A 26,711-nucleotide genomic window follows, 5' to 3' on the forward strand; every position below is an offset into this window, starting at 1 on the left:
TAGATGTAATATAAATGTGTAGGCCTAAAGATATGATTTTTTTTTAAACCTACATTACTTGTTCTAAATATAGTTCTAAAATAGGGGAATATAGGTTTTTTTGAGTAGTGGGGTAAGGATTTGTTTGGATTAAATAATACTTTTATTACTATCCTAAGCTTCCTTTTTGTATTGCCTTTCCTACATTCTGTGATTGAATTATGAATGTTAAATTGAATTATGTTGTTAAATCTTTTTAAGCCCATGTAGAATATGGTGTCAAAAACACAGGTCAGAGTTGGTTCTTATTTCTCTAACCCTTTATTCTTATTTCACAGTTTCCTAGCCTTTTTTGAGGAGGAAAAAAGGGAAGGAATAATATTTTTCACTTTAACCTGAAAAGTTCAGTGGGAACCAAATTCACTGAGCAGTACATAACCATGGATAAATTACTTTTGCAATGTAACATTAAAGGAGAATTTTGAAGAAGTGACAGTGGTGAGTTGAAATAAGCTTGTTTAAGGGCTTAGACCACTTACATGTGAGTCCTTATGACTGCTAGTATAACTTTTGGTTGAATTTCTCGATAATAGGTATCTTTATTTTTAAAATAGAGTAAATCAGATGACATTGAAGATAAGGTCCCTTCTTACTGGTAAACCTTCTATTGTCACAAGTTCTTTTATCTCTACCAGGTGTTTGAAGAAGGTAGAGTTACAGATAGTTTGACTTATTCTCTGCAGAAGACTTTATGGTTGGACTTAAACCAGTAGAATAGTTTTACTTTATTAAAAAGCTAATATTAGGATAAACTAGAAGACTGTGGTAATGCTTTCCACAGTTCATTCATTTATGTACTCATAATGATAATACTGGGCTTAGAAGGAAATTTAAAATCAAGCATCATGGAAATACTCCAGAATTAGTTGTAACTTGAGAGGGAATTTTCCATATGGGAGTAAAATGAAGAATCTGCCATTTTCTCTACAGAATTAACTCCAGTTAGAATTCATTTCTGTAGTGTTATTACATGATTTACATTTTTCAGTTCTATATAAGTCGTAATTGTTAAGTATTTGCTTGTGCTTCATTAATAGTGCTGTTTTTGCATGATAGTCAAATCCTTTAAATAGAAAAGAAATTTTATTTGTTATTTCTTCAAGTCACTATCACCTGTTGAGGTCTTCCATTGTTTGGAGAGACTCGAAGCAAGCAAACTACTGCCTATTGAATAAAATCCAAATAATGGTTTTCCCCATCTATCCCCAGTATTTCTTTTTAGACTTTACTACTTTGCCTCTTCTCTTTAGGAGCACAGTGCTGAGACTTTTTCCTGAAATGTGTCTTGAACTTTCCTCTTTCATTGTTTTTGCTTATCTTTTTTTTTTTCTGCCAGAAATACCCTTCATTCCTCCTTCTCTTTTCCTTAGTCGATAAATTCTATTTATCTCTTTAAGTCCCAGCTTGGATATTACCTCTGCTTTGAAGTCTTTGGTAGAGCATCCTTTTGCTTCTCTTCTGAACCATCCCATACGGTACGGGGATAGAGTGAGATTAATTAAAAGATGTTTTTATCTTCACCCTTCTTAATCCACTTCCCAGAGTTTACATTATAAACTGACCTGAAACCACCAGTGTGCTAACAACTAACTCCCAGGGGGGACAAATGCACTTTTAAACAGACAGTTTGACCTTTTGATTGGTTAACCTCGAATAGATAACCAAATTAGTGATTTTATTTTGCTATCAATATGGCCCAAATATTTTATTTTACTTGCCAGTTTCCATCTGCTTTGTAGTGGATGTAATGACTGTGAACTTCCTGGTGAACATGAGGGTTCCTTCTTCTGACTTTTGAGGAATGATGATTTTAAAATCTGCAACTGGGGAAAATTCATGAACTAGTCTTATCTCTACCTAGTTTGGGTAAGTCCACAAAAAAATGAAAAAAGAAACTATCTATTAATGCTATAAATTAAATGTGCATGATTTAGTAACGGTGGTTTATTCATGTTGGGGAAAGGACCTTTAAGCCATAATTCATTGTGATGCTTTTTCATAACACTGCAGTTTATGGTGATTTATAAAAACCATGCTGGAGAACATGTCACCTTTTGAATCTTCTTTTGATACTCACCAACCTCATATGTTCGTCCTCTTTCCTTGTGGATCTTTTTTTTTTTTTTTTTAAACTTGTAAAATTTGAAGGTTTTTGAGAATTATGTATTTAGATTATTATATATTCAGGAATAAAAATTCTGTAAGGTTCAAGATTGAAACAAGAAACCTAGAAAGAACTTTAGAGATTATTTTATTCAACCCTTTCAATTTATAGTTGAGAAAGTTTTGAAGCCCAAAGAGCAAATTGAGTGTATATGAGATACTGAGGCAGATAGACGGTGTCATTCTCTGAACTACAAACATGATTTTCTGTACTTCCAGTCCAGTAAATACTTTGTCCTACTATGTCTCTTGATTCAGGCTTAAAATATAAGGCCATAGGATTGTAGATCAAGGTGAAAGAAATATTAGACCATTTTAACTTAACTCCTCTCATCTTATACATGAAGAAATTGGCACGGGTATTGATTTAGTCCAGCCTGAAGCTTAGCCATTTTCTTCAGTAAAAGTCAATTGGTAAGTCTTTTTTAAAAAAGCTCTATTACATGTTAGACATTATGCTAAACTGTTGGTGTTCTTTTTCTAAAACACAGCCAGGTGATAAAAGAGTTCACATCTTTTATTGTGTCCTTCAATATAGCCTGGTTAGCTCAGGCCTATCTCTCTGCTTGGTTCCAAGAGCTCTGCCCGAATGTCTCCAAATCTAAAGGTTTGTCCTTCTGACTCCAGCCAGCACCAAGGTAGAAGATATGATGAATCTTTCTTGCCTTGAAGATGGGGCTTGTAGGCTTTCTTCCAGAGTGCTCCTCTCCGACCCTAGTCAATGTTCACAAGAAAACTCTTTCGAGTGGCTTACTGGAGCTGTATTTATGCTACTTCTTCAAGAGTGGGATTGTGGGATATCTCCCAGCATGCTCTCTGGCCCTGCGGGAGGTGTGAATTCAGACTCTTTCTAAACCCTGAATTCTCCCAAACCTGTGAAATCCATTGAGTACTTAGATACTTATGAGCTCTCTAAAGGTGTGAACACAAGCATTGATTCTGTCAGTTGTACTTAGTACCTTGTTTCACGTTCTGGCCCAAAATATCTCCTTCTAAGATCAAATCAATCATATTGAACCATGCCAAATTAGATAATTATTGTCTCTATCAACTCTGATGGCTTAACAGTTTGTAAAGATTCCAACACTAAACCTTCAGAAAACTTGGAATCTAATGAGGGAAAGCAACAGGCCCATATATAAGTATGTCCCAAATAGGCATATTACATACAGCCTTGAAGAAAAGGAAAGTACTAGCAGCTGGGAGATTAAACAAGATTTCTGGAGGAATGAGGCTAGGAATTTGTAAGAGTACAGCTAAGGAGAAAGTGAATTCTAGCCATAGGGATCAGTTGGAAGTGCATGGAAGCAGATGTGTGTAAGGAGCAAAAAGTCTAGTTTGACCAGATTAGTGAGCTTGAGAAAGAGCAAGTCAGTAAGCCTCAAATGTAAAAAAAATCTTCAGGCCAATTTATTTTTATTTATTTATTTTTTGCTGAGGCAATTGGAATTAAATGACTTTCCCAGGGTCACAGCCAGGAAGTGTTAAGGGTCTGAGACCAGATTTGAATTCAGGTCCTCCTAACTACAGGGCTGATGTTCTATCCACTGTACCACCTACCTGCCCCCAGGCCAACTTATTTTATATTAGATTGTAGGAATTATAAGGAGCCAGTGGAGTTGCCTTCTAGGTGGGGATTAGGAGTAACCTGATCAGACCTGCCCTTGCGATAGTTCTAAGTTGCAGATGATTTAGAGTGAGAAAACATTTAAGGCTATAATATTGAACTTTTAGAGAAGTACAGGTTAAAAATGATGGCTTGACCTAGGGTGGTGGCAGGGTAAGTAGAGAAAAGGGTGGATGAATGCATGAGGTACTGTTTGATGTAGAAAAAGCAAGATTTGGCAGCTGCTTAGATGTGTGAGAATGAGCAGTCGGGAATGACACCTATGATGATTTGGTATCCTTCATAGTAACTATGAACTATAAGATAAGGTCTAAGTTTGTGAGAAAGAATGAGTTTCCTTTTGGATGTGTTGATTTTGAAACACTTAAGCTGTGAACATCCAGTTTACATACCCAGTAGGCAGTTGGTGATGTGGGATTAGACTCTCCAATGAGACGGGATGACTGGACCTATGGGAGCTGATGAGGGCACCAAGTGATGAATTATAGAATGAGAAGTCTTAGCACAGAGCCTTGTGATACACTTGACATTTTGAATGGGGAGAGGAGATGGCATGGTTAATGATCCAGCAGAGGAAGCTGAGAAGGATCCAGTCAGGTAGGAAAAGAGAACCACTGTGTTGTAAAGAGCCTTCTCATTAAAGAAAACCTAGAGAGAACAACACAGTATCCAGGAGGGAGAGGAAAGAAGATCAGCAGTGGCAAATGATTGACAGACATCTGAAAGAATGAGGGCTAGGTTTTGTTGTTGTCCTGAGGGCTCTGAGAAAATAAGGTATTAGGAGTGATACACTAAATGAAATAAAATGCATTCATTCCTAAACTATTTCTCTAAAGACTGAATTTTTATCAGAATGGAGAGAGAGAGAGAGAAATCATCTTTAGTCCCTGCTCATATTTTGCCTTTTTGTTGTTTGAGAACATACATACTTCCTGTAGAAAAGTCAACCTAAGAAAGGAGAACCTGAAGGAATAAAGCTTTGTTAGGAATAAAATTGAATACTTTCATTTTTATCATTCTTATCATTATTTGTTAAGTTGTGTTAAAATTGCATTAATTCTGAAGTATCAGTTTGTTACTTATTTATAATTGTTGCCTTAAGAGTGCTGGAGTTGCATTTTTATCATTATTTAAGAATTGAGAGGAAGATAATGTTTAAATTACACAGAAACCATTACTGTTAATAGGTTATTAGCATATCATATTATTTTCAGACAGACAATATTCAAAGCTAATAGTGTTTCAGTAAGTAAAGTATTATAAAGAGTTAACAAAAATGTACCTTTTAAGACTTATTAAGAGAGTAGACAGCAATAAAATCTGCTAGTGTACAAAGAAGCTTTAAGTGAATTATGTTCCATTATGTAACTGAGTAAAAAAGCATTTCATTCAAATAGCATTTTCTAAATTTCACTGATCATTCCTATAACTTTTTTTTCCTGGAATTATTAAAATAAAGAAAACACATTACTATAATATGGGGCTTCATTGTGACTTCTTATGTTGAAGAATTTAGAATAAAGTAGATTGATCTGAGGCCTTGTCCCAAATAAAGGATCACCTCTTCTTTTTCACCTTTCTCCTCTTCCCGAATAATCTAATACAAAGGTTAGTTGAGGAGTGAGAATAGGAAATAAAGTCACTGACTGAGGATGACTAGGACTCTTCCCTCTTGCTGAAGGGGATACTAAGCCTCATCTTGGCCGTCTTTGAAGGTACTTTCCTGCAGTAACTTGTAGGGAAAAGGGCAAAATGTGAGCTCCAGACTTTTTTTTCCTATTCAAGGGCAGAAAGAGAGGTTGCATCAGGTTAATAAGATTCCTTTGAGCTCTGTCTCCATTGATATGTCTTCCCCAATTCAGTGGCTTCTTTATTCCCCACAGAATTATTATGTAACTTGCCATTCCAGGCCTCCCAAACTCCTGCTCCAGGGTGGATGTGCTTTCAGTCCTGCCTATACAACCCTCCTTCAGGTACCCCATATTCTATGCAGTGGCCATGTCATGAATAATGACCCCCATTATTCCTGGAATGGATTCTGTCCTATTTCTATAAATTGAGATCTCTTTCCTTCAGGGTGCCACCAACTTCAAAAAACTGATTTTCTCAGCTCTAAGGGCTCTCTTCTTCCTTGTTGTGGACTTCTGATGAGTTTTCTAATTTAAAAAAAAATATATATATATATTTGCTTACTTATGTTATCCATCCATCTTCTCCCCTCTTACTCTCTCCTCCCCATTGTAAATGCTTTCAGGTCAAAAGCAATATTTCATATTTGAATATTCAGCATCTATTTCAGTGATCTGTACACAATAAGAGTTTAATAAATGTTTGATAAAATCTAAATGTCTTTTACTTCCAAGGAGTTTGTAATCTATTTGAAGGGAGAAAACATGTTTTTTAAAGTGAAAGAAAATCACGGGTTGTTGAGATGGGAAAGATTAATGTGGGTTATAATTGTGGAAGACTTGATGGACAAATTAAAATTGGAATTGGTCTTTGAAGGGGGACAGGGTGAGAATGGATCAGAAGACATCCTCTGGGCATAGTATGACAGACTTCATGATATCTGGATTCTATGAAATTGTCTCTTACCATATATTATATAATATTCCATTCTGTGCACATAACACTGTTTCTTGAACCATTCATTCCCTGGTTGTCTGCTCCTCCCCTTAGGGTCTGATTCATTTCTTTGTTTTCTCTTTTGCATACCCACTCTTATTTCAGATTCTGGAAGTTGGCTGTGTTGTGATCATTCCCTCTCTCTTTTTTCCCTTTTGAATTTGGTCTGTTTGTACATGAATCTCTCTGTCTCTGTGTGTATGTATGTCTAGTTCTCCTTTGTCCATTAATATCAGTTATGTTCATCTAATATCCATTCCCTACCTACTCCTTCTGCTTATTTTTTTTTGTCTTGTTTTCCACCTCTCCTCCTTTATCCTTTCTACGCTAATACGTACCATTTACTTTTATCACCCCTTTTCTGTTTGTCGTCTTCAAGCCTTCAGAACAGAATCAGTTTCTTACAAATCCTTGCTTTTTCGGTTTTTAACTCCTCTAATACCTTTTAAAGACTGTAAGGCTCTGAAAGCACAGGTTTCTTTTCCCCCCATTAGAATGTTAGCACTACCTCATAGTACAACTCCTTCCAGTTACACAGTTAAATTTTGTCTTTCTGGGTTTCTTTGGATTCTTGTGTTTCTGTTTCAGACTTCCTGCTTGTCTCTGATCCTGTCATCAGAAATCTCTATAGATCCTCTGTTCTATCCATTTGACTATTATGCTTTGCTTTTCAGGGTAAGTTATTCCGGTTTGTAAGCCAGTCTCCTGCCTTTTATGAAATATCATGTCCCAAAGAAGAGCTTCCAGGGATTTTGTGATCCTGCCTGAACTTTGGGACTTGAACAGTATATTTTGAACAGATTTTTCCTTTGAAGTAGGAAATTTGAATTTTGGTTATGACATTTCTGGGATATGGCTTTTTATATTTTTATTTTTTTTTAGAATTTCGTGGATAAATTCTTAACATCTTTAATTTGCCCTTTACTTCTAATAGCTCCAAGAAGTTTTTTCTTAATGATTTCTTGAAATAGTATTTAAAAAATTTTTAAAAATCATTTTCAAGGATTTTGCTTCTTAAATGATTTCTTGACCTATTTTCTAGGTCATTTTAATTAGCAGGTATCAAAATGTCTTTCTCCCCTTCTTTCCTTGATTTTTGTTAATTTGTTCTAGCACCTTACCTCCAACACACATCCTTACCCCAGTCCTTATAGTCAGAACCACCTGGGTGCCTACATTGTCTTTGGCATATTGTGGGTGTGACCTGGGCAAGCTAGCTGTACTCATGTGCCCAGGAAGTAGGTGTGAGACAGTTACTTAAGGAGAATTGGCCCTAAAACCATAAATCTCTTGTGCTTTATTTTGGTTACCAGTGCTTTACTATCCTTCATGGTTAATAATATGCATGGTAGTAGTGGAATTGTCTGTAATTGCACCTCCCACCACCACCACTCCATTCCAGGCTTTTGCCTTTCATTTTTCACAACCTATCAAATGGTCAGGAAAGATGTTGGGACTTTTACTCCTATTCTGAGCTATGTTATCATTGTTACCTTCATTGAGCCTTCATTGAAAGACAGACTCATTTAACATCTGACCTCCTGTAGTTAGCTAAGTTGATTTGTTTATCTAAGAATGTGTATCATAAATGTTTGAACTTTGTTTTTATTTTTGTAATTAAATTTTACTTAATGAACAGAACTTGATTTTCTCTTCTTCCAACCCCCTTGCCTCTTCTAACAACCACTGAGTGGAAAAAATGAAAATTAGAATTCTTTTAACAAATATGAAGCATTTTAATTTAGAAGATCCTAGGATTTAGAACTGGAAGAGACCTATTTCCTAACTCCTCCCATCTTCTGAGGCCCAAAGAATTTAAGTGACTTGTCTACTCTTATTTCTCAATAAGAGAGGCAGGGTTAGAACAAAGAAGCCCTCATTTCAAATCGACTTTTCTTTACTTAATTCACATCAGCTCTGAGTTTTGAAGCCTCCTGATATTTTCAGATCACAAAATTACAAAAGCAACTCCTTTTGCATTTTTACAATAGAATTAAGTTGTGTGTGTGTGTGTGTGTGTGTGTATGTATGTATAAGAGAGACACACACTAATTATTTTCAAACAGAATATAGAAATAGAACAGATTCCTTGGTTTCAGTTAAATGGTGTGAAGCTTTTGTTTATGTAGGTTATCCTGTTATATAGTCAGTAACTCCTTTAATTAAGGGAGGGTAAGGGATTGAGTTAGTTGGTGTGTCCTGTTTGAACAGAGAACCATTCTCTTGTGGTTTTAGACTTGTTGGACTTGGCCTTCGTTCTCCTTCCTGGATTTTCCAAGGGACTTCTTCTGAAATTAATCTTGAATTGAATACGGCTTCTTAGCACTTGAGCTTAAATGAAAAGTTTTGTTGAAGTGATGAAAAGAAAATTAAGTTACAAAAATAGCACCACTAAGTGTAAGGGGGAGCAAATATAGCACCACTAAATGTAAAGGGGGCATAGTTACTTCCTTTTTTCCTTGATGCAGCTAAAACATATTTTGCATCTTAGTAAATGAAATTAAGGATGCTGTTTTACATGACATTTAAAAAAAATGAGATTGAAAGTACCCTTTCACTTAAGGCTATCATGTAAGTAAGCTCTCTTTGTTCCTCCCTCATTACATACATTATTGTTGTCTAAATGAGTTTATAGACTTTATAAAGTCAGTCTATTCTCATCTAATAAGTAGGCCACAGCTTTTCCTGTCACTCAGAAATGAAGCTCCTTTCCTCTAAAAATGTTTCACACATCCTGACATTATGTAGAAGTCCACAGTTCAGCTTCTTCCTCTGTGTCCCCACTTCTCATTAATCCCCCCTCCCCCCAAAAAGAGGAAAAAGAGGAGGATAGTTTTATTTCCTCTTTTTCATCACCACACACACAACTCCACACAATGTTTTTTTAATTCCCACCATTTTGGTACACTTCATCTCTCAAAGGCTACTTTGTGACATCCAAGAATATTTTCTTTTTACCTCATTCTCATTATGTTTGATCCAGCTGACCACTGGCTCTTTATTTTAGGTTTCTTCTCCTTGCCTTCTATAGTAGCTTGTCTTGGATTTCCTAATCCTCTTGCTTCCTAACTGTGGGTATTCCCCAAGGTTCAGTTTGCAAATTTTTATTCATTTTATGTATTTTGTCCCTTGGAGAATCCATCCATTTCTTAAACTTTGAATTAGCCTTTCCTGTGTCGGTAGATCTATGGTAGATCTAAAATCAGTTTCTTCAGTTCAAAATTTTTATTTGTACTTTTCATATGTTCTCATGCCCAAACCTTAAATGATAGATGGCAGATAGATGGCAATCTTTCTATTATCTTTCAGGTCATCCACATTGTGATTGTGATCTGACTTAATTATCTGATGTCTTACTTTTTCTGACCATTATTTTTGGAAATGATTCTGCTCTATATTGTTCTCTATGATATTTTGCACTGTTTCTAAATCAGCATTAACTTTTGTCACCATATCTTTCTGCTTGCTAAGAGCTAGTGTTTGCCAATCTGACCTTATTGGTATGTAAGTTTTTCAAATAATGATAGTTAATGTTTTTATTTTAGTCAATCTTCCTCCCCTCTCCCCCACTTTGGGGGTGTGAACAATTGTTGGAGTTGCTACTCATTTTTATTATCCTTGTCTGGTATTGATATTAACCATTGACCTAACCAGTCAGTAGTCTTGATATCGCACATTTGTTTCTGAAATAACTTATATTGCAAACTCATTTCCTGTCTGAGAACTTGTCAGTCTAATTTTTGTCATGTTGCTCAGTATTTGCCACATCCAGGATATTCTAGCTATCTTGTCACAAATAATATGTGTGACCTATAGTTGGAAGTCTTCTGACTTTTAAATGTCTTCAACCCAAACAATTTTTTTTTCTTTAGCTATCTTATTTATTGTCAGACTTGTAATAGCAAAGATCCAAATTAATACAAAGCTAGGCAGATGATGAGAAGAGATATTCAAAATAATCTGACCTGTTGAAATAAAATTTTTATAATAAAAATGAGATATGGTAGAAGAGACATTGATATTGATTACAGTTGAAATTTTTATATGTTAAGTTCATATTGAAGTTTAACCAGTGTCCAGCCTCTCATCACCTCACTCTTGAATTAGTCTTCCTGCCTCAAATCTCTCCCTATCTGAGTCCATCCTGTCAAATTGATCTTACTAAAGTGTACCCTGTATTCAATAAATTAATAGTTCCCTATCATTTCCAGGATCAAACACACAATTCTGTCTTTGAAGGTCAGAAACCTATATGAGATGACCCCCTCCTACCTTTCTATTTTTCTTGTAATTTAGAATGGTTAAAATAACCTGGGAAGAAAAACAAAAATGTAAGCAGGCCACATTTCCCAGTGTTTTTTTGCTGGGTGTACCTGGTTCGGTTCATCACTGATCAATTGGAACTGAATTGCATCCTTTCATTCCCAAATATAGCCACTTCCATCAGAATTGAGAGTCATAGTATTGCCAAACTAATTTTTTAATAAAGCATTCATCTCCCATGTGCCCACTTTAAATGTCATGCAGTTTCAAGCTATATGTTGTTAGCTTTTTGGTTCTTTATAAAATTTCTCTCCTGTTTTTTCTTTCAGTAATAGATGTTGGCATGTAAACTTCAGTTTTGTTTATGGTAGTCTCATTACACTAAGCATGGAAACTGCAGAATGAGGTAATTCTTGTTGTCTTTGGGCACATGATGGTACCAGTGTAAGTTCCTTTCTCTTTAACTCTGAGGTGAACCAATGAGTTGTCTCTTTTCTCTATAGTTTGTATCTTTTATTTTGTTTAATTTATAGAAAGGATATTAATATAGATTTGATTTATTTTTGGCATTTCAGCTTGATCTTTGGAGAAAGAATGCATTTCAAACAAAAATTTGTAGTTTCATTGATTGGTTGTTTCCTTTACCACTGTAGGCCATAGTTCCTCTATGCCAGAGAGTATGGCCTTCATAAATTCCTTTGGTTAATGGAATTAGCATCTAGTGGTCAGCATTCTGTGAAGAACCTTCTTTTATCAAAGATATTATTTGATTTAATTGAAAATCTCACTTAGGCCAAGAATCCTATATATCTTTCCCTGCATTCTTTGAAATCTGTTCTAAAGTTTAGACTCTACTAGGCTTGGTATTTCCTTATTATAAACTAGAAGATAATAGGATAATTTTCTCCTAGGGTTTTATTTCAATTCTTCACACATTTATTAAGTAATCTACTTCCCTCCCATTTTCTTGTCTCTGAGACCAGAGACCAGGTCCTAGAAAATTTAACTCCAGAACTACCCTCCTTCTAAAGTCTTCATTGGTAGTGAATGCCTTATTGTGATCCACTAGAGAATCTAGTATTAACTCTTCTATCTGTCATTTAACACTCTTCACAAACTTGCCCCTGCTCTGCCATTGCATATTATTCCCCATTTCTCTGTATTCTTCATTCTACCTAAAGTGGCCATCCAACTGTTCTTCACACTCATAAAACATGATTGCAAATGGCCAGACCTGGAACTAAGGGATTGATACCATCCTCTAAGTAGAATCACATAAAGAAAAAGGAATGGATTTATATGAAAAAATTTTGGCTGCATTGAAATCATCAACTTTTGCTGGATACAGACAGAATTGTCTTCTTTCCTGCAGAAAAACTGTTGCATGTAGTGTCTGTGGTGAGCTTTTACTTGTTGGGTATAGTTTGTAACTTTCGATAAATCTGAATCTTTTTTTTTTTTTTAAAGTGTTTTGCTTGGCCAGCTGCATGGATGAAATTATCTGAATAATTAGTAAGTTATTATTTATTAATCTGACTTATCTTACTGAAATATACAAAAAATTTTCAAAAATAATGAAAGTAATTCAAATGATATCGCTGTCAAAAATTACCATTCATATTTTAGTGAGAACAAAATGATTTTAATATTATTAATAAAATACAAATATTTTAAAACATTTAAAATCTTTTGTTTTCTTATTTTTCTTATGATTTGTTTTAGGTAACATGCATATATTTGACAATAATATATGCATATAACTTATAAATAAACATACATATATTTGAGGGTACATTTTCAAAAAATTGGGGTGTGTGATTAAAAAGGTTGTAAATGTATAATATTCTAAACTTCTGTTGCTCCATTAATTTTATCTTTTCTTTGAAATGGCATGTCCCCTTTGGTTTTAGCAAACTATCCAAAAAATCATAAGTCTGGACACCAAAAAAAAATGACATCCCTCAAAAACTAACTTGCAAGAAGATAGTTCAGTTGACTTGTGTAGTGTTGTAATAAGATGCTACTATTGTTTTTGTATCATTCTTATATAAAAGATAGTTTCTTAGACAGTAATTGAATAATCTGGATAATGATATGATCTACATTTCTTAAAAGTGTTAAATTTATTACTGGTAACATTTAATGTTTAACTAATTTATTCCTGTTAAAAAGTTTTCATAAAATCAAATGTTTCCTGTTTCTGACTTAGTAATATTATTGTAATATTTTCATTCAGAGCTTCTATTGCCATTATTTAAGAATAATATAATATATCCAAGTGAACAAAATTGGTTTTATGTATTTGAAAAATAATAATAACTCGAAATGGCTGTTGGGAAGTAAAAATTTTTATTTGGTAGATTATGTACTAAAGAAATGTATACTTTGTGGAGAAGTATGATTAAAATAACTGGAGATTGAGGTTATATATAATCTGAGCCATCTTCAGTTGGAGATTAAATGTCCACATAACACTTATATCCAGAATGTATGATTTGGGTAAGAATTCAGCTACATGACCTCAGGAGTCCCTTTAAAAAATTCATAAGAATTTTGAAGTTTTGATTTTAAGCAAAGACTAGAGACACATTTACTGATAACAGGCAAAAGTGATAGCCAACATTGGTGATAGGAAAAAAAAATTACCAAAAATAAAGCGGCTCAAACTTAAAATTGCTCAGTAATCTGGTGCCATTTAGTCAAGTGGCCATTCACATCTTTATAACTGCTATTGGCATTAGCACCAGTTAACTGTCCCATTTCCTAAACTTTTATTTTTGTAATGCCATTAATTAATTTGTTATCTTTGGGAAATCATTTAACTATTTTAGATTTCTATTTCTTCTTTTCATGTTGAGGAATTAAATTAATTTCCAAAATTATTTCAAGTTTTATCTTTCTGTGATTTTGTTTTGTCAGTCACTAGAAAAGTTGAATAATGTTCGTTTTACTGGTTTAAGAAGGCCATATATATTTTACATATTTTAGAAAAATTCTCATCAAATTTTTTCTCTCCAGCCTGTACCCTATCCATTGAGGAAAAAAATATCATTCCCACTCTATATTGTATAAAAACATATTTCCAAATTAACTGTTTTGGGAGGGGGGAAAAACAAGAAAAGTAAAGAAAGGAAAAAAAAATCTAAATATATGTAAAAATATATATTTTAGTCTGTATTCTGAGTCCCATCAAATTCTCTTATCAAGGGTTGGATAATATTTTACATCATGATTTCCTTTGGAGTTTGGTAGGTCATTGTATCAATCAGTTCTTTGATTTTTTCATTGTTGATTATCTTAACAATATTGCTGTTATTATTTGCATTATTCTGATTTTTTTCTTCATTTTAGTTCATATAAATCTTCCCAGGTTTTTTTTGAAACCATCCCTGTCATAATTTTTTTTTTATAGTGCATAATAGCATTTTGTCACGATCACACAACTTGTTCAGCCATTTTCTAGTTGATGGGCATCCCCTCAATTTCCATTTCTTTGCCACCAAAAAGAATTGCTATAAATGTTTTTATGTATATATTGATCCTTTTGCTTTTCCTTTGATCTCCTGAGCGTATAGGCCTAGAAATAATATTGCTGGGCTAAACTGTAGGTACAGTTTTACAATTTTTGTAATTCCAAATTGTTCTCCAGAATGGTTGGAGTAGTTCATAGTAATAGAGCTTACATCATCTCTAGCATTTGTCATTTTCCTTTGGGTTATCTTAGTCAATTTCATAGGTATGAGGTTGTATCAAATATTAGAATATTTTATTTTATAATTATTCATCCATACAGATCTCTTGTCACTTCACGTGATTGATGAGAAAAGGTAGATCAGAATAAATAAATACCTTTCTTTTCTGTTTCCATTTCTGTCCAGACATCTGGTTCATCATCCCACTTAGCTTTTTTTGCCTTCTTAATTGGCCATTTGGGAAATGTGAAATTCACTCTCTATAACTTAGTGTGTTTATTGTTGACTCTTCTACCTCCATTACATGACTTTTGGGAGTTTTTCTTCATTCTACAAAATCGGGATCTGCTTCCCCTCTCTTCTCTCTCCCTTCCTCACCCCCAACTTCTAGGTTCTTAGAGTCTTGAGATTGTCATGTAAGTACACCAAAATGTTTCACATAACTTTTTCCCATACTTTCTGAATGACTATACACTTCTCTTTTTCTTTTTTTTACTTTGAACTAAAATTCTGATGCTTATCACTCTGTATTCCAATTTCGAAAAAATTTCCAGTGAATTCATGATTCAGATAGGGAACATTTTCTGTATTCCAGGTAATCACGGCTATAACTTTTTTTTTCTTTTTTCTTTTTTTCTTTTTTAGGCTTTTCCAAGCCAGACTATAAATTGGTAGAATGAAAAAGTTTAAAAGAAGGCTCTCTCTCACGCTTCGTGGCAGCCAGACCATTGATGAATCACTTTCTGAGTTGGCTGAACAAATGACTATTGAAGAAAACAGTAGCAAAGATAATGGTAAATATGTTTGTTTGTTTTTTCCAATTATGTTTTGTGACCAATTTAAAACAAGAATTTTTAAGGAGAATAATATAACCCTTTCTAAGAGAAGCTAATTGATTAAAATTATTGTAAAAATGAGGAAATGAAAAGGCTTCAGAAATATTATCCTTAAAGCATTTGATCTCAATAGATAGAAAGGCAGCTAAGAGCAATCAATGCTTTTTTAGAATTTGCTCATTTTTAAAACCTTATTTTTTTAAAAGATTGTTTAATTTCTAATCTTTTCTCTTTTGTTAAAAAAATACTGTTCAGTAATATATTTTGGTTTTTTTTGTTTAATTGTTTTCAGTCATATCTTAATCTTTGTGATCCATTTGAGGCTCTTTTGGCGAAGATACTGGAGTGGTTTACGATTTTCTTCAGCACTTTTTACAGATGAGGAAACCGAGGCAGATAGGATTAAGTAACTTGCCCAGGGCCACAGAGGATGTAAATGTCTACTTTTGAACTCCGTTCTTTCAGCAGTGTGCCACCAGCTGCCTGATACGAGTTTGCCACTTAGGAAATTAATAATTGTTTCTATAATTTGATCTTTGACCAACTCATTATTTAGGATGTCATTTTTTAGTCTCTAGGTTTATTTTATAGATGACAAACAATATGATGTGGTCAATAGCATATAGAGCTTTGGAAATCTGGGTTCAAAATCAGCTTTGACAATTTAGCTTTATGACTCTGAACAAGTCATTTAACTTCTCTGGGCCTGGTTTTCTCATTTGCAGAATTGGAAAAATTTTGCAAATAAGGCATTTTATTTCATTTTCAGTTTCTAATTCTTGCATTCCCTTTCTATCACTCATTGAGAGCAAGAAAAATCAAATCTGATTGAAATATGTATAGTCAAGCAAAACAATTTCCCAAATAAGGTACATTAAACAATATTGATAAAAGTTTCTAAGTCTTTCACAATTGTTTGTTTTTACAGTGGTGTTATTATTGTATTAGTAGATTCTGCTCACCGGTATCAGTCAAGTTCATGCTAGGCTTCTCAGGTTTTTTTCAAGCTATTTCTTTCATATTTGTTCAATTTCTACTTTTTAAAAAACTTAAAATCTATATTTAAAATTTAAAGAAAAATTTTGGCACTTCATTTGTTATATAGCACAATAGTATTCTAATCCATACATATACTGTAACTTGTTCAGCCACTTTCCAATTAATAGACATCCCTTTGTTTCCATTTCTTTGTCACTAGGAGAAGAACTGCTATAAATACTTTTGTATATAGGGGGTACTTTTCTTTGATATCTTTGGGTATAGATCTAGTATGGTCTAATGGTAGGGAAAGTTTATAGCCTTGTGTCTATTTTCCAAATTGCTTTTCAGAATAGGTAAACCAATTCACAGCTCTACCAGCAAAGAATGAATATTCCTTTTCCCCTAACAGTATGTTCCTCCTTTGCCATTTTCCATTTTGGGGCAACTTTGTCAGTCTGATGTGAGGTAGTAACACAAAGTTGCTTTAATTTGCATTTCATTCAATTGCTATTATTATTATTATTAAATTACTTTTAATGATTTAGATCACTTTTTTTTCATATAACTATTGATAACTTTGATTTCTTTCTCTACAAGAAGATTCATAAGCTTTGAGCACTTATCATGTGATATAATGTGGAAATAATGCCAGCTTCTATGTTGCATGGTGCAGATAATGAAGATAAAAATTAAGTTCTTGAAAACCTTAAAATACTCTCCAGTTTACAAGCTATTATTATTTTATTTCCTTTGTTGATTTTGGTTTTATTGAATTAAAGATTGTCAGTGACAAGATTTCTGCCTTTTTACATTGTTTTGAGTTCTTTATTTCCTAGTAGTATGTTATTAGTTTTTATAAAAGTCCTATTTGAATTTGAAAATGAATTGAGTGAATGAAAAGTCATTCCTTAAGTACTTTCTGTGAGCTAAGATCTGAAGATATAAATAGAGGAGTCCTTGTTCTCAAGGAGTTCATATTATTTTTAGGGGCAAGCAATTTGTCCATACCTATTTAGCTACTGGGCATATATAGAAGGGCTGGATGATCCTAAGGGTAAAGCTGCTTGATGACTGGCAAGATCCTGGATCCTTAAGCTTCATTAATTCTGAGGTTCAGGAGAGTAACAGATAGTATGTTCTATTCTGATGAATGGTAGCAGGACCAATGGTAGAATGTGCCAGTAGCCAGATCTTGTGATGCAGTAGCAGAGCAAGTAGCAAGGCTTTGAGTGATCCTTTGTGTTACCTGAAGGTATATAGTTGGTGATGTTTAGCTAATTAAAAATATGAGCAACCATATCCATCAGGGCAAAGATAGGAAAGAGATCATTACACAGAGGTGTCAAGGAAGTGGATGTGGGTCCTTTTTTGTACAAATGAGGATAAAAAAAGAACTTCCTGGAGTGCCTTTTCTATGTGGGCCTGTTAGATAAGGTAATTAGATTTAGTTTTCTAATATTATGTTTCTCTCTTATTTCCTTCTTTTGTTAAATATGTTACGGTCTGATAAAGCAATCCTCCCTAAAACTAAGTTAGTGTTTTACTTTCCCAACTTTTAAAAAATTTATCCTTTTCTTTAAAAACTTGGTTTACTATTGCTTTTTATCTGATTATGGTTTCAGCTTCTACTTTTTAAAATTGTCTGAAGCATATTTGATTTCTTTCTTTTAATCTCTGAGTCCTTGTGCTTTGGATAAGTTTCTTGTAGCAGAAAATTTTTGTTGGGTTTTGTTTTTCAATCAAAATGTAAACTTTTTTCCATTTTTAAGGTGAATTCAGGCCATTAAGATACAAAATTTAAATTGTTAAATTTTATTTTTACTTCATGAAATCATTTTTACCTTGTTTTTATCAGTATGAGATAATAGTCTGCTTTGCTTGTTGGATTAAACCAGCCTTAATTCCTTATGCCTTAATATCCCTTTTCTCCTGTCCATATCAAATCCCAGATCCAAGGGGGATTTTTTTTTTTACTTTACTTTAACTGATATTATCCTTGAAAAAAAAATCTTACTTGCTTAGTTCTAATAGAGTGGGTGGGGGGGGTGTTGAGAAGGGAAATCTGGACCTATGATTTCATGAGTTCAGGTAATTCCAGGTATGAATAATCTCATCTATTGATTCAGATCAGTACTTGTCAGGTGCATTTTTCTATATGTATACACCTTTCAAAAATTTTTATCTCCATTAATATTACATGCCTGAACTTTTTTATGTATCTCAATGAGTTTCTAAATCACTTTGGCAATGTTTTACAAATTTGTTCTCTTTACTTTTGGCCATTGCTTTCATATTTTCCTTTTGGATATTTCTTAATAGTCATTACTTGGAGCTGCTTCTATGTTTCTTCCTTTCAATAGGTTTCCTTTTAAGGTTTTCTTTTCTGTCATTTTTTAATTTTTGTTTTCAGTTTCATTTTCAGTTCCAAATTCTCTCCCTTCTCGCCCATTGAGAAAAAAATTTTTTTTTGTTACTTTATTTTATTTGATATTGATATTTTGAAGTGCTGAAAGAGAGTTGGGTTTAGTCAGTCTTCTTGGCTGAATTAATTCCTGAAACATCATGGTATTGGATGGGAGAAGATTGAACGCAGTATTGATTCAGAAAACAGCAAAACAAAACTAATGGTTTGGAAATAAGGTTAAAACAAAAGCTTAATATGAGACCCAAGAAATCTGTATCACATCAATAGCTTTTATAATTGCTACTAGAAAAGAGGAAAGAAATGTATAGTGGGATAGTCGTGTTAATGGATTTTTTTAATGATTTCTTATAAATAGTGATGAAGAACCTCATTACATTTGGACTTTAACAGTTAATACTTAAGACTGGATGTTGTCACATTCAATGATATGTAAGATGAAGTTGGGATACTGACAAACTATATATATAAATTGAAAAGAAATAAAAGAGAGAGAACAGTATTAAAATGGAAGAAATCATAGATATTTTTATTCTCAAAACAATTTTGAACATGACATACTGATTACATGAATCCCACAGCAGAACTTCCTCAGTGAACTTCAAGGTCACTAAAAAAAGCCCACCTAATAATGTTAGATATTTTACATTAATCCTTGCTAGACTACACTGTTGTGGTAAATGTCATCGTCCTTTTAGTCCCTAGTCTCTAGATGAGATTTGAACCAAGTTTTCCTGCCTCCAGGTCTAACCACCCATGACATCAGTCCGTCTCCTGAAGGCACATATTCAGTAACAGTAGCCTGGCATTGTAGATAGGGCACTGGACTTGGATATACTTCTGCATATGCTTACTGATAAGCCCTTTGACCTCTGAGTTAATTTCATTATCTACAGAATAGGTTGTGTATTACCTACCTCATAAGGAAGTTGAGGCTAAGAAATGGAGTGATTATCTCTAGCAAGTAAGCTAGTAAGCAACAAAAGCCAAATTTGAGCTTATTTATTCTTGTAACCCATTGTCACGCACTTGGTTTGCTTGGTGAATGAAAGGTGAAATCAAAAGACCATTTGTAGTTAATTATAAGTGCCTTGGATCAGAGAAAGAAAGGGAAAATGCATAGATGTCAGAGAGATGCCATGATTTCTGGCTGATCTTTGAAGAAAGTGACTGGACAGAGAGATTTAAAGAAGGGAGAGAGGGAAGAAGAGAGGGGAAAAGGGGAAAGGTGAGAAAGAATGTTTTATTTAAGTCTCTTCTAGGATGAATAAAGACATGATTATGATGATCATGATTAAAAAGAAGGAAAAATTGTTTTTATGGAACTTTCTTAGGTACAAGGTACATGACATGACTATTTTGTATCAGTAAAGCCTTTTAAAATTATCTTTTTGATACTTATTCATGACTGCATTATTAACTCGTAGTTTGGCAACATTTATTTCTCTCCTGTGATGATTATTTGTGTTTTACCATTGTTACAAAATATAGAATTGGAAGGGATATTCCAAAAGGATATTTTAATCTAATTCCTCTATTTTTATAAATGAGAAACTTGAACCTCAGTTAAAGTATCTTATATGAGGCTATGCAAGTTATAAATAGCAGAGCCAGAATCCAAAACCAGTTCCATTAAGTCTTTGTCAGTCCTTTTTTCACTGTACTCTGTAGTTTCCACCATTTTGGAGACTCCCTTGTACCTTGCTGTAGTTTAAGTGAACTAATGTTCCATTTTTGGTATTTAGGAATAGATCTTACTATGTGACCCATCTCTTTCAGTCAGATGCAACTACTTTCATTTATTATAACGATCATATGATTGAGTTTCTGGAGTAGCATGTTAGCTCGCTAATTGTTGGTTTGAGTTTGCACATTGAGTACCCTTTAAAATAGTATGATTTATCTTTTTTTTTTATTTGCTGAGGCAATTGGGGTTAAGTGACTTGCCCAGGTCACACAGCTAGGAAGAATGTTAAGTGTCTGATGCCAGATTTGAACTCCTGATTTCAGGGCTGGTGCTCTATCCATTGTGTATCACCTAGTTGCCCCTAATATGAGTTATCTTGAAACTAGTTCATATCCTTCTTTGCCTCCCAAATGGACGCTATTCATCTCCCAAATAGATGCTATTCCTATGGAGTCTACATAAGACCATTCTTTGGTCCCAGTCTTTTGGTATTGAATCACCGGATAATGTGTAACTCAATCTATTCCAATGTTGTGCCCTTAATAAGCCATTTCTACTTTAAAACCCAATAAAACTCACATTTCATGGGTCTCTACTTGATAACTAAGATAACATGCATGCTACAGTGAAATTTTCAATTTAGACTTGATTAAGAATTCTTAAGAAAGAACCAAGGCAGCAAAGTTGAGGGAGCAACCTAGCTGAATTCTCCCAACATTCTCTTCCAAACAAATCTAATAACTTCTCAAATAAAATTTTGTTGCAACAGGGCCCACAAAAGGACAGAGTGTGACAGTTTTCCAGCCTACTTCAACTTAGGGGGTGGGTGGGAGAAATCTATGACACAAAGGTAAACTCCCTACTTTTACCTTCTTTCCTTCTTACTCTCTGGGGTGACAGCAGTATAATCTGTGGTTCTTGGAGATGGTCACATTATAGGGTGGAGGCAGCAATTTTCAACTCAGAGACAGTAAGAAAGTCTGACAAGTGGTCAAAAAAAGATCACCAGAGATACTTTGCTGGCACTGAATGAAGCTGGCTCTGATGGGCAGTTCTTTTGGCATAAGCAGTTATGGCTTGCAGTTCCAGGGTGGAAAGGAGTACTTGTGACTGGTCACAGAGTAATAGGCGCCCTGATCACAGTTTTAAGGCAAAGGAAAGCCCTAGCGCTTGGGACCAAAGAAGAGCAGGGTCCCTGGTCATAATTCCAAGGCTAAGAGAAGCAAAAGCATCAGCAGTTAAGGTTGTAGGGAAGCAGGGCCCTTCCTGTATAAGGACCAAGGCTCAGACAAAGAGAACAGTCTTCACACCTTTCTCTGGAACATACCAACTTGGAAGCATCAAAAACTTGCAAACCTAGCTTAAAAAGAACTTGACAGTGGAAAAAAAAAAAGTACTATAGTAGCAGAGAACTCGGACAACAACATGAAAACAGCTACAAGAAAAATCTCAAAAATTAGATCCAAGCGCAATAAGAAATCTTAGATGTTAAGGAGATAAGTTAGGAGATAAGACTAGTGGAGGAACAATTGGGAAAAGAAATGAAAATGATAGAAGAAAATTACAAAAAGAGAATTAACATCTTGATAAAAGAAGCACAAAAAAATATAAAAGAAAATATCACCGGAAAAAACAGAATTAACTTAATGGTAAAAAAGGCACAAACATTCTCTATAAGGGGAACCATTTCCCTTCCCCCCCCTAACAAAAATGCCTCCTTAAAAAAGCAGTCTAGGCCATATGGAAAAGGAGGTACAAAAATTCACTGAAGGAGAGAGTTCCTTAAAAAGTAAAATTGGCCAAATAGAAAAACAGATACAAAAGCTCTAAAGAAAATAATTCCTTAAAAATTAGAATTGGGCAAGTAAGTACAAGCTAATGGCTTTGTGAGACATCGAGAAAAAAGTAGAAAACAGATTGAGGAGAGATGATTTTATGAAAGCTTTTTATTTACAAAACATATGCATGGGTAATTTTTCAACCTTGACCCTTGCACGGCCTTCTGTTCCAAATTATCCCCTCCTTCCCCCACCTTCTTCCCTAGATAACAGATAAATACATGTTAAATATGTTAAATCCAATATGTGTATACATATTTATACAGTTATCTTGCTGCACAAGAAAAATTGAATCAAAAAGGAAAAGAAAACCTGAGAAAGAAAACAAATGCAAGCAAACAAAAGATAGCATATTTCAAGAAATTATAAAGAAAACTGCATCATTATCTCAGATTGAGAGGATAAAATAGAAATTTAAAGAATCTACCAATCACTTCCTGAAAGAGATCCCCAAATGAAAATTCCCAGCAATACCTTAATTAAGTAAGTACCAGAGTTCCCAGGTCAAGGAGAAAATATTACACACAGCCAGAAACAATTCAAATATCATGGGACCACAGCCATAATCTGTTGGAATCTTTTACAAACTGTTAAGCCATTGGAGTTAATTTAATCTTAGAAATAGTTATTTTGGGCCAGAACTTGAAACAAGGTACTAAGTGGAACTGATTGAACAATGCTTGTGTTCACACCTTTAGAGAGCTCATAAGTATCTAAGTACTCAATGGAGGATGCAGGGCTTAGTAGGGCTTAGTCCGAATTCACACCTCCCTTAGAGCCAGAGAGCACTCTGGGAGATAACCCAGAATCCCTCTCTCTCCAGAAGGCGGAGTTAATCTTTGGGAGATGACATATATAAGGAGCTTTTGAAGCTTGGGCTTAGTTCTTCTTGTGGGACTTAGGAGAGAGAGACTGGAAGAAAGCCTACAAGCCCTATCTTCGAGGCAAGAGAGATTCATTGCATCTTCTACCTTGGTGCTGGCTGGAGGCTGAAGAAAGCAGAGGCAGAAGCCAAGGACAAAGCTTGCAAGAGCTCAAGCAGAGAGTTAGGCCTCAACTAACTGGGCTGTTTTGGAAGGAGAAATAAACGTTTGCATTTTTGCCAGCTGGCTGCATTTTGGAGTAATTATTTATTTCAACTGAGACTAAGGCTGCCTCCAGGAAAACCTTCACAATAATCATATAAGATTTAGCAGCTTTCACATTAAAAGTTGATTTGGATTATGATGTTCCCGAAGACAATGGAGCTAGGATTATAACCATGCAAAATTGAGGATAATTTTTTAAGGGAAAAAATGGTTATTTAATAAAATAGAGGGATGAAAACCTGATGGAAAAAAAAAACAAAGCGGAATAGAAAATTTGACTTTCAAAAAAAGTAAATCTGAAAGAATAATTCCTATATGGGAAAATGACATATAACTAAGGACTTTTAAGAGGATATATTAACACAAGTGTGACACAGTTATGTTGGGATGATTCTTCCCTGCTGGCTCTAATTTTGAATGTGGAGAATCTTCAAAGAAGTATTTTTCTGAAAAAAGAATGGCAGATTTGCAATACAGATTTGGAATTCAGGAATGCAGAAGTGGAACACATTCATACTAGCAAGACAAAAAGCATGGCACAACTAATTCTCATTCAGAACTCCTGTCTAGGCTGCTGGGTGATGCAGTAGATAGAGTGTTGGGCCTCCCAGTCAGCAATCCTATGTCAGCCCCAAGAAGGGAACTTACTAGCGTGTTGCTCATAGCCATGCTTTCATCTAAAAACATTGGATGAACATTGTCAGAGTGACACAAATCTGCGAGGGTTAGTTGCTATGTTGGATAGCAAAAGAATCATCCTTCATCAAGATCACAAGTCACTGTGATACATTGGAAAGAGCACTGAACTGAAGTGAAACTCCACTCTTCCATTTTCTAGGGATGTAATGGGCAATTCAGCCTCTGAAGCTCAGATACCTTATGTTACCTACCTCTTGAAGGCTGGTAAGAAAAACAATTTGTAAAAAGTAAAGCACTATAAAACGTAAAATAACATAGGAAATGATGAAGTTTTGCATTTTGGGAGGGGAAAAAAAATCACCTTTCCTAGATGAAAGATAGGGGTAGATACTTAAAGTAAAAAGCCTTGAGGGCTTCAGATGACTGTTAGCCCAGTATGAGGCAGCATTGTGACAGGGCTGTCCCCCAAAAAGCTAATGTAATTTCAGCCCACATAATAGAACTATAGTGTCCAGATCACAAGACATAATAGTCCCACTGTACCTTGCCTGTTCTGACGATGTATGGGTTTTTGTGTTGGATTCTTGGCACTATAAGAGGGCCATTCACAAACTAGAGCAATACAAAAGAAGTCAGCTAGATTGGGAAGCTGCCTGGAAACTTTGTAGTATGGGGAAAGATTATTCCACCTAGAGAAACATGGAGGAGACATGATAATTTTTTTAATATTTGAAAATCTGTCATGGCTCTGGGATCCTTCTCTCCCTCTCTCTTTTTTCTTTGTGATCTTGTTGGCTTGCGTCGGTTTAATGAACATTTTTGCATAGATGACTTCCAAATTTATATAATGTCACACTTGTCTCCTAAACTCTAATTCTCCATCACTAATGTCCAAGATCTAGGACATTTGAAATTGCTATCCTTTAAGTACTCAAATTCAGCATGTCCAAAATGGAGCTAACTCATTTTTTCTTTTTCTTTTTTTTTATTTAATAGCCTTTTATTTACAGGTTATATGCATGGGTAACTTTACAGCATTAACAATTGCCAAACCTCTTGTTCCAATTTTTCACCTCTTACCCCCCCACCCCCTCCCCTAGATGGCAGGATGACCAGTAGATGTTAAATACATTAAAATATAAATTAGATATACATTAGTATACATGACCAAAACATTATTTTGCTGTATAAAAAGAATCAGACTCTGAAATATTGTACAATTAGCTTGTGAAGGAAATCAAAAATGCAGGTGGGCATAAATATAGGGATTGGGAATTCAATGTAATGGTTTTTAGTCATCTCCCAGAGTTCTTTCTCTGGGCGTAGCTGGTTCAGTTCATTACTGCTCCATTGGAAATGATTTGGTTGATCTCCTTGCTGAGGATGGCCTGGTCCATCAGAACTGGTCATCATCTAGTATTGTTGTTGAAGTATATAATGATCTCCTGGTCCTACTCATTTCACTCAGCATCAGTTCGTGTAAGTCTCTCCAGGCCTTTCTGAAATCATCCTGTTGGTCATTTCTTACAGAACAGTAATATTCCATAATATTCATATACCACAATTTATTCAGCCATTCTCCAACTGATGGACATCCATTCAGTTTCCAGTTTCTAGCCACTACGAAAAGGGCTGCCACAAACATTCGTGTACATACAGGTCCCTTTCCCTTCTTTATAATCTCTTTGGGATATAAGCCCAGTAGTAACACTGCTGGATCAAAGGGTATGCACAGTTTGATAACTTTTTGAGCATAATTCCAAACTACTCTCTAAAATGGTTGGATTCGTTCACAACTCCACCAACAATGCATCAATGTCCCAGTTTTCCCACATCCCCTCCAACAATCATCATTATTTTTTCCTGTCATCTTAGCCAATCTGACAGGTGTGTAGTGGTATCTTAGTAACTCATTTTTTCTTAACAAACTTGCCACTCTTCCTAATTTTCCTGTTTGGCTCATAATCTTGGAATCATTCTGGACTCATTCTTTCTTATCCATCATAGACTGTCATATTCCAGGTGTTCTCAGTTGTACCTTTTAACATCTCTTTTATATATCTCTTTTTCCTAGCTTCTATTCCTCTGCTGTCATCACTTCTTACCCAGACTATTGACTATAGGTACATATTATTACAATAGTTTCCATGTTAATCTCCTTGCCTTGGGTTTCTACCTTTCTGTAAATCTATCCACCATTAAAATGACACAGTGGTTTTCTTAAAGCATACATAAAATTGTATCACTCTTCCAGCTCAGGTAAATTCTAGGGACTTTCCATTATTTCTAGGATCAAACATAAACTCTTGTTTACAAAGCCCTTTGTAAAGCTGGCTCCAACTTACCTTTCCTGCCTTATTATCCATTAATTTCCCTTTATGATATTTATGCTTCAGCTAAACTGGAAGTCTTATTCCACAGCATAGTATTCCATCTGTGTCTTTGTTTGAACATCCCCTTTACCTGGAATATGCCCCCTACTCATTTCCCTAAAATCCCTAATTTGCTTCAAAGCTTAAGACTTTCTGATTGCCATTCCTCCCCCACCCTAAATTTATTCCCCTGATAGAAAATAAGTTGAGGGCAAGGAGTTTGTTTTGCCTACTGTTGCTAATAGGTGCTTGTTGACGGGAAAAAGATTGGCCTGGAGGCAGATCTAGGACCCATTGGTTGTTGTTTGTCCTTTATCTTCAAAGAGGACCAAGACATCAGGAAGGTGATGCCCTGACATGCAAATGAATTGGTTTGAAATGAGAGTTGTCTAAGATTATCAGCCCCACTTTCTCCTTTGGAACCATATGGGTCCAGTGG

At 34.7% G+C, this 26,711-nt stretch overlaps 1 protein-coding gene across 3 annotated transcripts in view; it reads left to right on the forward strand.

Moving 5' to 3' along the window:
* Positions 1 to 26,711, forward strand: part of CDK17 (cyclin dependent kinase 17) — a 144,813-nt gene that overhangs the window by 41,355 nt on the left and 76,747 nt on the right. For 2 of the 3 annotated variants that reach the window (XM_031939815.1, XM_031939816.1), the window contains exon 2: positions 15,055 to 15,203. In XM_031939815.1, the coding sequence (XP_031795675.1) occupies positions 15,086 to 15,203 (118 nt within the window). In that variant the 5' untranslated portion in view covers positions 15,055 to 15,085. Of the gene's footprint in view, positions 1 to 12,184; positions 12,230 to 15,054; positions 15,204 to 26,711 lie in introns of all 3 variants that reach the window. The other variant, XM_031939814.1, reaches the window with a different exon arrangement.

This window comes from Sarcophilus harrisii, chromosome 5 (assembly GCF_902635505.1).
Source record: "Sarcophilus harrisii chromosome 5, mSarHar1.11, whole genome shotgun sequence".
NCBI lineage: Eukaryota > Metazoa > Chordata > Mammalia > Dasyuromorphia > Dasyuridae > Sarcophilus > Sarcophilus harrisii.